This window comes from Dichotomopilus funicola (genome assembly GCF_033296635.1).
Source record: "Dichotomopilus funicola strain CBS 141.50 unplaced genomic scaffold C8A04scaffold_3, whole genome shotgun sequence".
NCBI classification, from domain to species: domain Eukaryota; kingdom Fungi; phylum Ascomycota; class Sordariomycetes; order Sordariales; family Chaetomiaceae; genus Dichotomopilus; species Dichotomopilus funicola.
In genome coordinates this window covers 608909-624013 of record NW_026944024.1, presented here as the reverse complement: position 1 = coordinate 624013, position 15105 = coordinate 608909, and the positions used below count along the sequence as shown (strand labels likewise).

The window sequence follows — 15105 nt, the reverse complement described above, 5'->3', positions numbered from 1 at the left end:
GCCTGCAGTTCCGCGCTGCGCGGCGGGCTGCCCAACTTCTTGCGCTTGTTACTGCGACTCTTACGATTTGTGTTTGCGATTGAGACGATCTCACGATATTTTGTGGGAATTGTTTTTTTGGTTACGACTTAACGACGTGCTGTGTTCTATGTTCTGTTGAAGTACTTGAGCTTGCGACAACACCTAGAACCCCGCCCTCAGCCCGACGTCGAGCTGCTTGATACAGTGAGTTGTTCCCAATCCTTTCCTCGCAACTTGCCTCCACAAGCTTTGTGCCCGGTAACTAACATCAGACAGATCTCTGAACGACTCCAACTGTCCCGGCCTGACGCAAAACCACTTCGCCGTCTGACGTGAAGCTCCAACCCATACGCCCACGCAGGCTTCCGGCTTCAAACCCTCGCCGTCGGTGCCAAACTTTCAGGACAGACACCACCCACACGAACCTCCTTCGTCCCGCCAACCTCAACCCAACGCCATTGCTCAACGCCTCACGCCCAGCGAGCCACCGAGTCCAGCTAGTTAGCTCTCACCTCATCCAACACTCAAACTCTTCGCCCACGAGGGTGCCACTCTTCCCACCCGCCGTCACCACCACCGATCACACCCAAAATGAAGCAAAACGACGTGATCGCGGTGATCATCATCATCCTATTCATCGTGCTAGCCCTGATCGCCTTCGGCATCTACCACCTGGTCAGCGTAGCGCGAGAGAATGTGCACGGCACAGTAACAACCTCGTCAAGCGGGAGCAGCGGCGAGTTGGGGGATTAAACGGCTAGTAAGGAGAAAAAAGAAAAAGAAAAAAAGGATGGGAAGGAGGGGTTGTTGGTTGATTTCGGGCCTGGACCCTTCTGACTGGCTGGGAATGGGATCTGAGGGGCAACAACACGCCTACCTACACGATGAGATGGTGATGGATGGTATGTAATGACGACGACATGTTGGGCGGGAGGGTCTGTCATTGTGTTTATTGGGACTGCATGCATATCATGGTGGGGACTGGATGCGCTTCTTCGTTTTGTTTTTTTTGGGTACACGGCGTTATCGGGGTTCAATATGCTGGGTGAATTTGGTCGACGGGACGAGAATGGGCTTCGAATGGTTGGATGAAGCATGCAGCGAGCAAGCGGTGAGAGATAGGGTGTGGGATACTGCAAGCTTTTTTGGTTTAGTTTTCTTGTTTCTTTTTTTTTTCGAGATGTATTTTTGGCCATTGTTGTAAATAGATATCCGTAGATGTTGTTGGCAGCTTGGATGGGAACATCATAATGCAATTCCACCCGAAGTTACAGAACCTGCGTGTCTTTGACGTCGTATGATCTATTCAGTGACTATAACCTCATGTCTAGTTCTCAAGCTCGTATGCGACATTCTCCGACAAATGGAATCTTACACGACTACCTAGTATATGTATTTGAGGCGATACAATCTCTTACTTCTTCATTATATCTTGCCGTAACTGTGTCGCCCCTGGCGGTCGTCAGGTCCCTCGCCGGCTCAATCGCTGTCGTATCACTACCGTTCTGTTTCCTGTTTTACTCTGCTTCCTTTTTTGTCCTATTTCCTGTTTTGTTCCATTTCCTCTTTTCCCCGGCAGCGTCGTCTGCACTAGCTAGATCCTGACGAATGGCCGTAGAATATTTGCGTTACCAGACTCGCAATGGGGTATGTGTCAAAGAATATCTTGCTGCGGTCTCATCATCAGGTATTTGAACATCAAACAGAAATCTAGAACCAGTCCCCTCCACCATAACCGTGACATAATACCGTACTGCCCGGTTCCCTTCGCCCAGAACAACCAACAAACATCGTCTCCAACGTTACTCAATCTGATCCAGCCCCTCTCAATCTCCCGGGCTTTGCCTAGAAGCTACTAGATGCCTATCTTGGACACCCACGAGTCGTATTCCAGAATTCCGGTTTCCATGTGTTTTATCACAGCTTGCCGTAGGGCGTCCAGGTATGGTGGCGGTGGGGTACCCCTGTACGGTTTCCGAGGTGGGGGGGCCCCCCAAACAACACCGATATCCTCGGCCCCTTTTCTTTCTTCCTCTGATAATTTATCATCGTCAAGGCGTGTGAGTGCTTCTTTAACCCGTTCAGACCAGGTGGTCCCCACGTAAGATACAAGACCATCCCTTCCTTGAGGACTTGATAAAATCGTTTTCAAATCCTCCTCACAACCCACCAACAAGTCCTCTAACAGTCGAAACTCGGGCACATGCTCTTGATAGATTTCATCAGCGTCTTCCGCAGAGAATCGGCACGGCGCGGAGTAGTATCGATCGCGTGGATTGCAGCAAGTGTGTGGGAGATCCAGCATGGCGTGTGTTGCGAATCTCAACAAGGCCATTAGGTGCCGGTGCCCAAAATTGCCACCGGATATCCTCAGCAGCTCATCAGTCACGCTCGCCATGTTATTTAGGAAAACGTCGCTCGTGCGGATACACGAACGGCGAACACCATTCGGGAGGCTCAGCCCTTTGAGTAGATATATTAGCGGAGTACATCCCTCGGCTGCACATCTGCATTGACAGTTATCAGCAATGTCTGGGAATTGCAGTTGTTGGGCCCATTCCAAACTTTGGAAATCTAATTCTGGCCGGGATTCATATATGGTTTCACCGATTTTCCAAAATATAAAGTGAGTGCTGGTGAAAGCTCTGCCATCTTCGAATGACAGGATTCTGAAGAGCGGATCGGCCCCGTGGTTATGAAGCCAGCGAAGATAAGGAAGATCCAAAAACGCAAAAGCAGGTCGCTTGCTGGGATCCGTCGTCACCCAGATGTTTGTATCCCGAAAGCCGCACTGAAAGAAGAGCTGCGCATCGTTGATGTTTGAAATAAGGTGGTAGATATGAGCAGAGTAGTCCTCATCGTTCCGAGTCGCCGTAGGAAGGGCAATAGCGAGTGCTGCTGGGATATGAACACCGCGGCCCTCTAAAAGACAAGCCACTTCCGTTGCATGAGAGTCAAGGACGGTATCTCGTCGAAGCCCGAGCCTATCAGCGTCGGTATCTGGGAGGTTGCACAACGCCAGTTGCTTGAGTCTCTCGCGCCGGTTCTTGATGGCACGAACAAACCGCAGTCTGCCCCGATGGCAGCAATGGTTGAGCAGCTCCTGGAAGAACCTAAACCAACGATCGTTTGTGGGAATCTCGCAATCTGCCTTCAAAAGGATCACGAGACTATGGGCGCAGTGGCACCGGTGGCATTTTTTGCGACGGGAGTATGGACTGTTCGCCCTTTGTTTGGGATCTAAGGGTTTCAGCTTGCAGCTTTGATTACTCCACCAAACTGCTGCCTCCACTGGCAAGACTCCGTTGTGGTCCCTTTCGTTAAGTCCCCCTTGGTCTCCTACCTGGGTAAGGATGTCTAGGCAAGCAGGATTGGCTATTGCGAGATGAAATGGATTGTGTCCGAAGTGATTCCGTTCATTAATCGCGGCGGGGTGACGCTGCAGGATGAATTTAGTCCGAGGTACGTCGCCAGCAAGAACGGCGAGGCTTAAGGGGCCACATCCGTAAGCTAGATGTGTTCATCCCATGTTAGCCTGAATCAAGAAAGGTCATATTTTGGACTTGTTACGGAACTGAGCCACAAACCGAGAGCGACGTCTTGAGATGTAGTGAGAAAGCTCCATGAAATAGCTCCAGAAACCCGATAGTTCACATGTGGGGCTCCAAAGCAAGAAATCGGAAGGCAATCCGGCTCCCACAGCTCCATCATCTCGGAGGCCAGGTACTCGACACTAGTCGTGGAATACTGTGACCGAAGTGAACGGGCAGCCGGCGTCCTAGAGTGAGGTTTTAGAAATATTTACGGTGACGGACTTTGCGGCTGTTGGACCCTACTTACTCCCCATAAGTATCCAAATCACCTACTGGGACTCCGTACTTGATCAAAGACTTCATCATCTCAACCAGCGATTTAGTTGTCGAGAGATCATAGCTGTCGAAAGCGTTCTAGTGTTATGGTCGTGGCCGGGTCAATGTTTATTGCACCGTTGGGAAGATCAAGGTATCATTCGCGCATGCGTCTGAGACTTACGAAGTCGCTTAAATGGTGAAGCAGATTTTGGTTCTTTTCATCGACGGCAAGAACTGATGCTCTGCCAGTCCGGAATAATTCGAGAATCATTGCGAGAACCGATCTGAACACTTGATGCGACCTTTCGTCCCGTCCCAAGTGTGTTAATTTGATGTCGTGGTGTATTCTCAGTAGCCACTCTACCAAGATAAATTGCGGAGCGATTGTCGCATCCACGGTAGGACGATACGTGAAAGTAGGGCTTATGCTGCAGCCACCTGCCCCATACTTCATTGTAAATGTCATCTGAACCACCGAGTTAAGAAGTCGTCCAAGTCCGGTGTATCTCACGGTGCGTCGCGTGGCACGGCGTGCGTCGACAGCCGGGGCCATCGGGCAATAGGAGGCGTGCTCTTCAGTGACTGATTCGGAAAATATGCTGAAGGAGTGCCACGAGTACCTCTTACCAAATTGGCGTGGACGAGAAGAAGGGCAGCAACACACGAAGTCTTCAGTGAGGGACGAGAATCCTGCATCTTCAAAAGATACACTTCTGGTTCTAGTTGGAAAACCTGGTTGAGTCTTGAGTCGATGATGGAAAGTGCTCGTTGCGTTGACGGCATCGACTGCATTATAGATATCTCTACAGGCGCCTGGCTTGGCAAGGAGCCGGCCGGCGGCGGTTCTGAGTGTGACCTAATTTGGATAACGTCAGTAATGTGACATGAGACACTGTGACTTGGGAGTTGGAAATTTAACCTCTTGCGAGTCCCCGACGGCTACTTGTAACCTGTGGACTAGTTGTTGAGTTACCTCTGTGACAACTGTGTCGACTATGCCGTCCTTCAACGTCTTGAAACGTGTATCGAGGCTGACATCCAGGTTCGCCAGCCGTCCTTCAAGCCCAACGAGAGACGTCTGAATCCCACCTACAGGTGCGATGATAGCTGAGATTCCTAATTGAACATGACAGAGGTCAGTAGACAGGGCTTAAGACGTCGATTCGATAGTAGCCAGCTGTTTAATCCCCTTTTGTGACAGGCTTCTACCAGGTATATCAGCATGCGTACCCACACGGCATACAATTTGGGTGTGAAGTGTTCTCACAGCTCCAATGTTTGTAACGCTAATTGGAGAGATGCATTAGCATTACGCAGTCTGTCTTCGAGTTGTTGGAGTTTTGGACGACTGAAAGGGTAGCGAAGCTTGTCGCCATGGGCTTTCCATTTGCTCCTTTGGCTATCAACCCCACTCGGCGAAGGTGGTTGAGGAGCAAGCTTGACGACTAGTTCGCCAAGCTTCTTGAGTTCATCGTTACAGACGTCGACACAGTGTTGAACAGTTAGTGTTACAGTAGGTTGCTCGCGCTGAAGCGGTATCAGGGAGGAGTTGACGACCTGTAGTAGGGTCTGTAGAGTGTCATTCTGCCGCTTCGCTGACGCAATCTCGGCTTCGCGACATTCCAAGGCGTCGATGTATTGTGTGATGCCGCCGCTGACTTGGAGACCTAATGACAGCAAGCCAGCAACTAAGCCAGCTACAGAGAGGGGGTCGGTCATGGGCTGAAAATCTTCCCTATAATAGGGTTGAGTAGCCAATCGAACTGAGCAAGGGGATGGAGACCGGGAGCGGTGGTGGCAGGTAGAGCCTTGGAGAATGAAAAGCTGAAGGGGTGAGGGGAAGATACCCTGCGCTGCTGCGAGAGAGAGCCTGCTCAATAACGCCTCGCCTGCATAGCACCGCATGCGATTCCGCCCAATCAGGGATTCTAGGCACATTCTTCTAGTCTGGCCGCATGTATCATATCAGGGGCGCTGTGTGTTTTTGGAATGAGGCGAAGTCGGGAATACTTGTCGCTTAATCGAGGTTCTCACCCCCATTGTAGGTGCCTCTTTAACGAGACCGAAACCTCTGGCGAGCAAGATTCCTTACGACGCTTCGAGCTCGTTTTGAAGGACAGGCTGTGGACAGTAGGGCAGCGCACCCGGAATTGGCGGAGGGGGCCTCATGACGGACTATAAAAGTCGGGAGTTACACTTTTAAACGGCGATAATGCAGTGGGGAGGGCTGGACTCAATAAGGAAGGTGGACCTTCCTCTGAGGCTCGAAAGCGCATCTCGAAGTACAGATCGACCATGTCAAATGATACAGTGCCGCGCATACGCCAATGCACATGTAATTACTTACAGTCGCCTAAGTCGATATCGTCTCTTAGAAGTTCTAGTACCTACTGCGATTCAAGCAGACGGTTAGACGAGCTCAGCTAATCTGACCTCGCACGCTCTTCTCCTCCATTGTATCACAGCGGTATTTTTGGACTTCGTAGGAATTATTTTCCGGTACGGAGGTCAAGTTGGGCGAAATCCGCATCATTCGAGACGGTGATTTGTCAAGCTGCATGGCCGGCCATTGCGCCTTTCTCCCGACAAGGCTAGCTGATGTCAGCGATTTGTCAGACTTCTATATCGTCTGAGTGAACAACAACATGACGACAGGTTTACCGAGAAAATGCTAATAGTTTTCCTCAAGATAAATAGCACTGTGGTGTCGGCGATGAATCATCATACCCCATGAACCCTTTACTGCAATGCCTTCTGTTTCTTAGCCTCGCAAGCTCTGGTACTGGAAACCACAGTCAGCAACCCCAATTCCACAACTTTGGATTTGCGTCCCAATTCGACCTTCTGGGTTACAACAGCCCACCAACCATGGCAACACTGCTTGATAACAGCAATGGGTGGCACTCTGGAGAGCTAGCCGTTCATAAGCTTCTCAAGGTGCCGACCTCCAGTCGTCAGAATCCCACAAACCACGGCTTCCCGCCAGCCTACGGCTACCGAGTCACCGTCTCCCCGCTTGTAGCTGTCGGAACATTGGATGATGAAGGCCGACCGTGGACAACCATCTGGGGCGGTGAGCGCGGGTTTGCGCGGCCAGTGGCAGAAGGAATTCTAGGCGTGCAGGGTTTAGTCGACAAGACACATGACCCCGTGATACAGGCTCTCTTGGGAGAGGCAGTCGATGGCGAGGTGTATCAGCCTGAGAACATCAAGCTGATGAGCGCTCTCAGTGTCGACCTGGAGACGCGAGACCGGGTTAAAATGGCAGGCAAAATGGTTGTCGGGTCTGTTGCAAGCAAGTCCGACAGCAACACCGTCGCCGAAGCCCAGCTCGCCATGCACGTCCAAGAAAGCCTGGGAAACTGCCCCAAGTATCTCAACATCAAAGATATCCGCGCCCACATCCCTTCGCCACTGCTCATCTCATCTTCCCTCCCCCTCCCAACCGGCGCCCTCGCGCTGATCGAGCAAGCGGACATGTTCTTTATATCCTCCAGCAACGGCCAAACCATGGACACCAACCACCGCGGCGGACCAGCCGGCTTCGTGCGCGTAGTCAGCAACACCCCCGACAGCGTCACCCTGGTCTACCCAGAATACTCCGGTAACCGCCTTTACCAAACCCTCGGCAACCTCCACAACAACCCGCTTGCCGGCATTGCAATCCCCGACTACACCACCTCCGACATCCTGTACCTGACCGGCTCAACCCAACTCCTCGTCGGCCCCGACGCGGCCGCTCTCCTGCCGCACACCAACCTAGCCGTCAAAATCACCGTCCACGCGGCCCGGTTCGTCCACGACGGGCTCCCGATCCGCGGCACGCCGGGGGAACTATCCCCATATAACCCCCCCGTCCGACGACTCGCCACCGAGCTTCCCCCGTCTTCAGCAGCTGCCACAGATGAGACGACTTCCTCCCCAACCGCAACACTCACCCTCACAAACCGCGAGATCCTCACTCCAACCATCGCCCGCTTAACATTCCTCCTCAAGAACCGGGAGCCACAACCTCGATCATGGCATCCCGGCCAACATATCACGCTCACTTTCGCGTCTGAGCTGGACCAGGGGTACAGCCATATGCGCGAGGATGACCCGCAGAGCTTGAACGATGACTACGTGCGGACGTTCACCATCTCGAACCCCCCGCCGCCGCCAAGCGTGGAAGAGAACGACACCGGTAAGGGGAAGGAAGACGAAGTCAAAGTTCAACTCACCGTCCGCCTCCACGGCCCAGCGACCAAGCTACTATTCTCCCAGCGCTTTGGCGCGACCTTTGCTCCGTTAGAGATTGGGGTGTTAGGAATAGGCGGGGCGGAGGCATTTCGGATTCCGGTGCCGACTTCTTCCTCTGCTGGTTCTGCACCAGTGGGTGCCACCAGTGCGGAGGACAGCGACAGTCGTACCAAGGCGGTGTTTGTTGCCGGTGGGATTGGGATCACGCCGCTTTTGGCTCAGGCCCCTGGATTATTGAGCTCTGCAGCGGGGTCTGAAGAAGAAGATAAAGGGCTTGAAGTGCTCTGGAGCTTGCGAGGTGAGGACCTGCCACTGGCTGTGGATTCGTTTGAGAGGATCGAAGGGTTGGGTGGCGTGACAAGGGTGTTTGTTACGGGGGACAAGAACAATGTTGATGAGGATGTGGTGGAGAAGCTGAAGGAACTGGGTGCGAAGGTGGAGAGGAGGAGGTTGACGAGGGAGGATGTGTTGGAGGCTAGGGATATTGTGAGGGGGACGAAGTATTTTGCTTGTGCGAGCCCTGCGTTGCTGAGATCGGTGGTGGATTGGCTTGGGGAGGAACAGGTTGTTTTTGAGAGTTTTGAATATTGAGGGTTTCTAGTTTGGAGTCTGGTTTGGAGTTCAGGGGCTCAGGGGTATGTTTGGACCGGGGGTGATATCGTGGGCCCGGCAACGGTTTTCGGTGTCGTGGGTCCTGGGGATTCCTCAACGGAGACGCTCATGAATAGCTTCTGATTCGTACTTATAATTAGTTGAAAATCTGGTGTTTATCCGCAAGGTATCCTTCTTGAGATCCACTCTTCTTCGGCGTGGTGCTTTTATCCCAGACCGCTGCTCATGTTGGGCGTTTAGGCCTTCCGAAATCGGGGGAGCGAGCAGTGCTCGACCAGGCACATTTGCTTATGTAAGGCAAGTAACCTTTAGTTCTTCATTTACGTTTTCCTTCACCGTTGAAGTTTGGATTAACTCTCTTCAATGTCACAAAAGGAGGTCTCACTCCAGGCCCCTCGGACTTACAATCCGACCAAGTGCTGCCGAATTCCGACACTTCTCCGAAGTACACTTGCCCAACTTCGTGTCCGCAGGAACTGGAACGAAGCTTTGAAGCCGCCCCGGCCCAGGCCCAGGTGGGGGGCCGCTGTGACTGCAGCACTGTTGGCGGGGTATTTTTCAAAACCCCCACTCCCCATCAGAACTGGTCTCACTCACCTTCTCTATGCATCGACTGCAGAAATCCGAGCGTTGAGAGAAGGACGGGAGCTCTCGACGAACGGCGTTGAAGAGTTATATCCTTGTGTTACAGACGACAAGTGTTTCATTACGCAATCCCGTTGTACAGTACCACTTGGGGTCTCGGATGATAGCTCGGTCTCCTCTGGAAGTCCGCGACGATGGGGAGATGACCGCCCAGTAGTTCCAGATGACTTCTAACCATATAAACACAAGCGTAGGTTTGGAACTGAAAAAGCCCCGATTTACCACTCCACACACGTTAGGTTTGTACTTGGTGTTGGGGCCTCCTGATGTTTGTGCTGCGTTCAGTGCAACAAAGGCGCGCTCTGTCGAGACACAGGGTTGTGAAACAGTAAATAAAACCAACGCAAGGCCGCTGGGCCGGCGAAATCCTGCCCGTTGAGTCAGTCAGGCCGGGGCAAGCGGTTGCCAATAACTAACACACATTGCGTGCATCAGAGAGTGGGTTGCGCCTTTTTGTTCGAATGGAGCTTTGTTAACTCCGGGGACGGTCAATTGAGAAATTCTATTTGGTGGCTTTGACATTAACAAGCTTTAAGTTGATTACTCTCCCTCTTTCCGCTAAAAAACACAGACCCCCATTGCACATTCAGCCCCCGCGTCAGTGGCTTAATAAGAAGCGACACCCCCCATCCCGCTTGCTGCCTCCTCTGCCTGGCCACCCTTGTCATCTTCAACCTCCCAAACCTTGACAGCAGAGACCGTCTGCTGGATAAAATACCGCGCAGTCCCCCTCTCCTTCTCGCCAACCGACGATATCATTAGCGATTGCACCATTCCCTGCGGCCTCCCCCAATTGGCAAACTCGCTGCGCCGGCTTTCGGCGACCGCGCAACTTTGCATTCCCGGTCGGCTCCGACCTGCTTCCTGTGCAGGAACGGCAGTGCCCCGCATTCCTCGGTCCATGCGCCTGTGATCGGTTGGCCCCCAGGCGCATAACCAGATCAGCACTGTATTCGTACGATTCAACGAATCCACCCACGTTCCCTTCGATATCCCATCACGGACGGTTCCCAGCCAAACGAACCCACGATGACCTCCGGAACCAGTGATTCGGGCACCCAAACCCCAATGGCGCCCACGGCGCAACAACCGACCCCCGATGGGGAGCAGGCTCCCTATGCCTTCCCAACGGAAAAACTGAGGTTGCGACAGACACAAGTCGGGAAGACGCCCCTGGTACTGGTTGCTTGCGGCTCATTCTCTCGTGCGTACTAGGCCCTGTCAAGACCCTTTCTCTCCAGCCGCTGACAAGACTCTCTTCGATTAGCAATCACGTTTTTACATCTCCGGATGTTTGAGATGGCGGGTGATTTTATCCGCTTCAACACAGACTTTGAGGTCTGTGCTGGGTACTTGTCGCCGGTATGTACCTGTTTCCATTGGTTCCGCGAGCAGTAGCTTGCATAGGATCACATGTTGAAACAAATGCTGACGGGTTTTTGATGACAGGTCAGCGACGCCTACAAGAAGGTGGGGCTGGCCCCGGGTCACCACCGGGTCAATATGTGCTCACGGGCCGTCGAGCAGTCGGCCTGGCTTATGGTCGACCCGTTCGAGACGGTCAACAGCGACGAAAAGGGCGAGCCACAATACGTGCCCACCGCCAAGGTCCTGCGCCACTTTGACCACGAGATCAACACCGTTTTGGGCGGCATCGAGGGTACCGATGGCCAGAGGAGGAAGGCGCGCATCGCGCTCCTTGCCGGTGCCGATCTCGTCATGTCTATGGGCGAGCCCGGACTCTGGGCACCACAAGACCTGGATACTATTCTTGGGCAGTACGGTGCGTTCATTGTTGAGCGTTCCGGGACCGATATCGACGAGGCTCTCGCTTCGCTTAGGCAGTATGAGGACAACATCTGGGTGATCAGCCAAGTCATCCAGAACGATATCAGCTCCACCAAGGTCCGGCTGTTCTTGAAGAAGGACCTCAGTGTCCGGTACCTGATTCCAGACCCCGTCGTCGAGGTATGTTCACGTTGCACGCTGACCCCTTTTTACTGAGTCGTTACTTACACGCCATAGTACATCGATGAGCACCAGCTCTTTTCCGAACCAAACCCCAGCAAGTCCCGGAGCGGCACGCCAGACGTCACAGCCGGTCCCTCAAATTCCAAGCCGATCAAGGGCTAATTGACCCCCGCATGTCCAAACTGAAACCGAAATCGAAAACAACCCAGAACCGGCCGATGGGATCCCAACCGGGACAGCGCTTTACAACACGCCGGGTGATAGCTTCCGATGGTAGTGGGCATGGCTCTGGGATATCAACAACACCGACCGGCTCGGGGCGGCAATGACTTGCAATGGGACCAAGCAGCAAGGACAACCCTGCAGCACCATGGACTAGGCATTAGAGATACCCCCGATACATCTGTCCCTTTTTTTTGGTTATGAATGTTGGGAACTTGGTTGGATCGCGTGAGCTCGCTTTTTGGGCAGGGGCTCGATTACGCCCGGCATAACCGGCTTCCCGCCGAGTTGTGTTGAGCGGTGGAGTGATCGTGATCGTGGGTGAAGGCTTGGGGTATTGACTCGCTTGCATCGAGAAAGGGTGGGGACTGAGGCTCCATCCCTCGACGTTCAGATTCCCTTTTTATTTATTATTTGGAGGAGCATAGACTTCCTACGCGCCTACACAAGGTACTTTTATTTTTACTTTTTTGGGGAGGCTCTCTCAACAGCGCTCCCGGTTCAAAGAGAGAGACACCATTAGTTAATTGAAGGACCGGAATCTTGAAATCCTTGAATTCTTGAAATCCCCTCTCGGAATCACTCTCTCGATGCACGTGACGCTTTCTCTCATTAATTCTGCTTTAAGCGGCTCAAACGGGAGGCCGGCTTTGACCGTTGAGATTATCCTCGGTTGAGAGAAGGTGGGTTGAACGTTGAGCATGGGATGCCGGGATGACGTCATCGGCTGAGATCCCGATGAAGCCGTGCCGATCGGTCGGTGCAGCCAGCATGAGATCCAATCGTCCAATGTGGTGAGAGGGATGTTTCTGAGTGGTTTCGGACTTGAGAGTTGAATATTACACTCAGCACGGGTTTTTGGGTCCATTTTGTTTTGTTTTTATACCACTGATGTTAGATGAAAGCCAGCTTTGCACGATTTGGGGTTTTGAGCTCGGAATCTATGGTAGGAAGTAGTGTAATTGAGCCCGGTCGTCGTCTTCGTCTTGTTGAGTCCGAAAAGGGAAATAGCTTGGGCCAATAACGTTAGGCGTCTAGTTAGTTACTATCCAACAACCAGAAGCATCTTCAAGACAAGGGGATGAGAGACAAGATACACACCCCATAGGAGGCTCCTCGGGGGTAAACGATGAGGAGGGCCGTCATGTCTCGTTCATCCATCTCACTCATTCATCTCTTGGGCACTGCAACTTCTAACAGCCGAGGCAGGATCCCTCACCTTCCTTACCCTAAACGCAGCGGTTCATCTTGGGGGCCCTTATCTCCAGCGTATGTATGGCAGGTTCGTTCAATATTGTTTAACGTTAACAGTACCACGATGGCAACAATATACGGCTGCTCCAGGGGACATGTCGGCGTTTAACAGGTTGTGTGCGGGATTAGACCAGGATCGATCGCATGAGGAGAGCCCTCACCTCTCGATCATGCCCCAGAAGCCTCGCTAATCGGGAAGCATGACGTGATGGAATGATATCGCCTGGCATACATACTTACAATATACTACTTACTACCTGCGGCTTGGAGCTTGCAATATCGACGATCTGCGCTCACGCTGGCCGATCCCGCTGCGAGCCCGCCCGCCCGGCCCGTCATTCAACCTGGCCATCTGCATCGCCAAGCCAAGACGGCGATTCCCGCTACTCAAGTTGCCAAGGTCTCTTCGGCGCGATCAAAGACCAGGTGTCTGCTCTGGTTCCTCCCCCGGCCGCCACAAACATCAGGACTTGGCGAGGACAGCTTGCTACAGCAAGCTTATCCAGTGTTGGTTGGCATGACATGGAGCTAGAAAGAGTATATTTCGCTGCTCCTGCAGGCGGCATGGTTCGGCATCTTTACTCTCGGGTGCCCGGCGGAAGGTGTTAGCGCGGATCAGGCCGCGGTCGAGCAGACTTTGAAGCGGTATCCTCTCCCATTGGCCCATGTGTTGATGGCATTGCGGCAGGTCCACATGCAGGCTTTTAATCGCCCTTCCGACGAAGAGTAATGATGTTGGGCTTTGTGTACGATAGTTGCGCTCGAAGGACAAGGCCATGAAAGGAGCGAGAGGCGGAAGGGTTTGGGTCGAGTTGGGTATCTGATAAACCAAATATGTCCACTCCAGTGAAATCTCCACTACTCTGTCCCATCATCGCCCGCATGCCCCCGAGATGCTACCTTCAGAGCATCGGGACTGAAGACTTTGCCTTTGTACCAGGGCCAGAAAACATCCCGAGTCCAGAGACGCAGATGGTTGATACCGGCGGCAATGGCAAAGGTGCCCAGTAATGTCACCGTAGAGCCGATTGGGCATTCAGTCCACAATCCACAAGGTCTGGGCGAGAATCAGTACATTGAGCCCAAGTCACATTAAGCCCAGTCACGGGCTATGAAAGACTTCAACTTACAGTCTTGCCGTTGGCAAACGTGCTCGCCACGAACGCCCACTGGTGGCCGTGAATGGTAAGACTTGGGAGGAAAGGAAGCGATTTGATCTCCTCCTCCACTGAGCCGCGTGCCAGGTCCCCATCTAGAGATCTGCAGCAGCCTCTTGCCCGCGACCTCGGCGCTTAGTCTCGATGCTGACGGCGATAGGCCGGTTGCGCACAGCTGTGAAGTCTGTATGGTTGATTACGCTCGCCGGAAGCTGGCGCCTCAGCTCCTCTATTGCGGCCAGCACATTTGTCCCCGTTGAGTCCCCCGGGGTCTCATCACACGCTTCCACGCTCATGACGTAGTCGACCATCTTCCCGGCGGTGGGAGGCAGGTATTCAGGAAGGATTGATGCCGACATACTGTCTGCTTTAGCATCAAGTACGACACAGCAAGCTGACTTGACTGACATACCATGGATAAAAGTCAATGAACCGATAAGGACGGAAAGCGGGGGCGGGGGAGGCGTCCAAGAGAGGTGTATGCACCAGGTTGTTCCAACCACTCTCTGCTTGTCCATCCATGTGACAGGCTGCGGCGCCGTCCACGACCTTCCGCATCTCATGCAGCGTGGCGGGAGAGTCCATCGCGACATCCTTACAGTATACGTGGTCATAGAAGTCTTCAAGATCGGGATCGGGAATCGTCGTCTGCGGCGGGGGGTTAGCTGACATCCGGGGTAGGAAGTGGGACTCGGACCGCGAATTTTGCAACTACTCAGCACCACGCCGACCTGTCCATTGACCTGCCGCATAATTTTCACCAAGGCGACCAAAGCCTGAGGCATCTGACTGTCCTCTGTCGTCATAAACCGCGAGTCGATGCCCGCGGGGTCGAGCTCGAGCCGCATGAGAGCCTTGGTCGGCGATGTCCTGCCCGAAACATCCGACGGCGGCGGGAGTGATGTGCCATCAACTTCACTGATGTCCATGCTGATAGCTCTGCACATACGCGGCGATGAGCTTCGGGACGTCATGGTTGACGGGGTCAACGGGTGAGAGAGAGACAGCTTGCGGCGTTTGAAAGGCGGCTTCACATCCCGATCGCTTTGCTGTCAAGTGCGCTGTTGCGAGGGCGATGAAGTGGTAATTTCTGCGAGCCAAGCTGCAATTTGAGTCTCATTTAAGGGCATTAA

At 53.2% G+C, this 15105-nt stretch overlaps 6 protein-coding genes across 6 annotated transcripts; 3 read left to right on the top strand and 3 right to left on the bottom strand.

Annotated features, from left to right (window-relative positions):
- Positions 1-612: 612 nt before the first annotated feature.
- On the top strand, positions 613-774 carry C8A04DRAFT_24690 (uncharacterized protein; the record flags this gene model as incomplete). Its single annotated transcript, XM_062779263.1, has 1 exon — positions 613-774. One exon carries the CDS (start codon positions 613-615, stop codon positions 772-774), a length of 162 nt encoding a protein of 53 aa, XP_062640811.1.
- Positions 775-1876: 1102 nt separating this feature from the next.
- On the bottom strand, positions 1877-3445 carry C8A04DRAFT_8919 (uncharacterized protein; the record flags this gene model as incomplete). Its single annotated transcript, XM_062785293.1, has 1 exon — positions 1877-3445. A coding segment is annotated over one exon (1569 nt), but the record flags the coding sequence as incomplete, so codon positions are not given.
- Positions 3446-5135: 1690 nt separating this feature from the next.
- C8A04DRAFT_34148 (uncharacterized protein) lies at positions 5136-5591 on the bottom strand (the record flags this gene model as incomplete). Its single annotated transcript, XM_062782731.1, has 1 exon — positions 5136-5591. One exon carries the CDS (start codon positions 5589-5591, stop codon positions 5136-5138), a length of 456 nt encoding a protein of 151 aa, XP_062640809.1.
- A 1149-nt stretch (positions 5592-6740) lies between these two features.
- On the top strand, positions 6741-8702 carry C8A04DRAFT_34147 (uncharacterized protein; the record flags this gene model as incomplete). The annotated part of the gene is made up of 1 exon (XM_062782730.1): positions 6741-8702. The coding sequence occupies one exon, from the start codon at positions 6741-6743 to the stop codon at positions 8700-8702; it is 1962 nt and encodes a 653-aa protein (XP_062640808.1).
- Positions 8703-10397: 1695 nt separating this feature from the next.
- On the top strand, positions 10398-11501 carry C8A04DRAFT_9146 (uncharacterized protein; the record flags this gene model as incomplete). Its single annotated transcript, XM_062785371.1, has 4 exons — positions 10398-10572; positions 10636-10730; positions 10818-11336; positions 11394-11501. 4 exons carry the CDS (start codon positions 10398-10400, stop codon positions 11499-11501), a joined length of 897 nt encoding a protein of 298 aa, XP_062640807.1.
- Positions 11502-14067: 2566 nt separating this feature from the next.
- On the bottom strand, positions 14068-14901 carry C8A04DRAFT_24687 (uncharacterized protein; the record flags this gene model as incomplete). The annotated part of the gene is made up of 3 exons (XM_062779262.1): positions 14068-14332; positions 14385-14620; positions 14704-14901. The coding sequence occupies 3 exons, from the start codon at positions 14899-14901 to the stop codon at positions 14068-14070; spliced, it is 699 nt and encodes a 232-aa protein (XP_062640806.1).
- Positions 14902-15105: the final 204 nt, after the last annotated feature.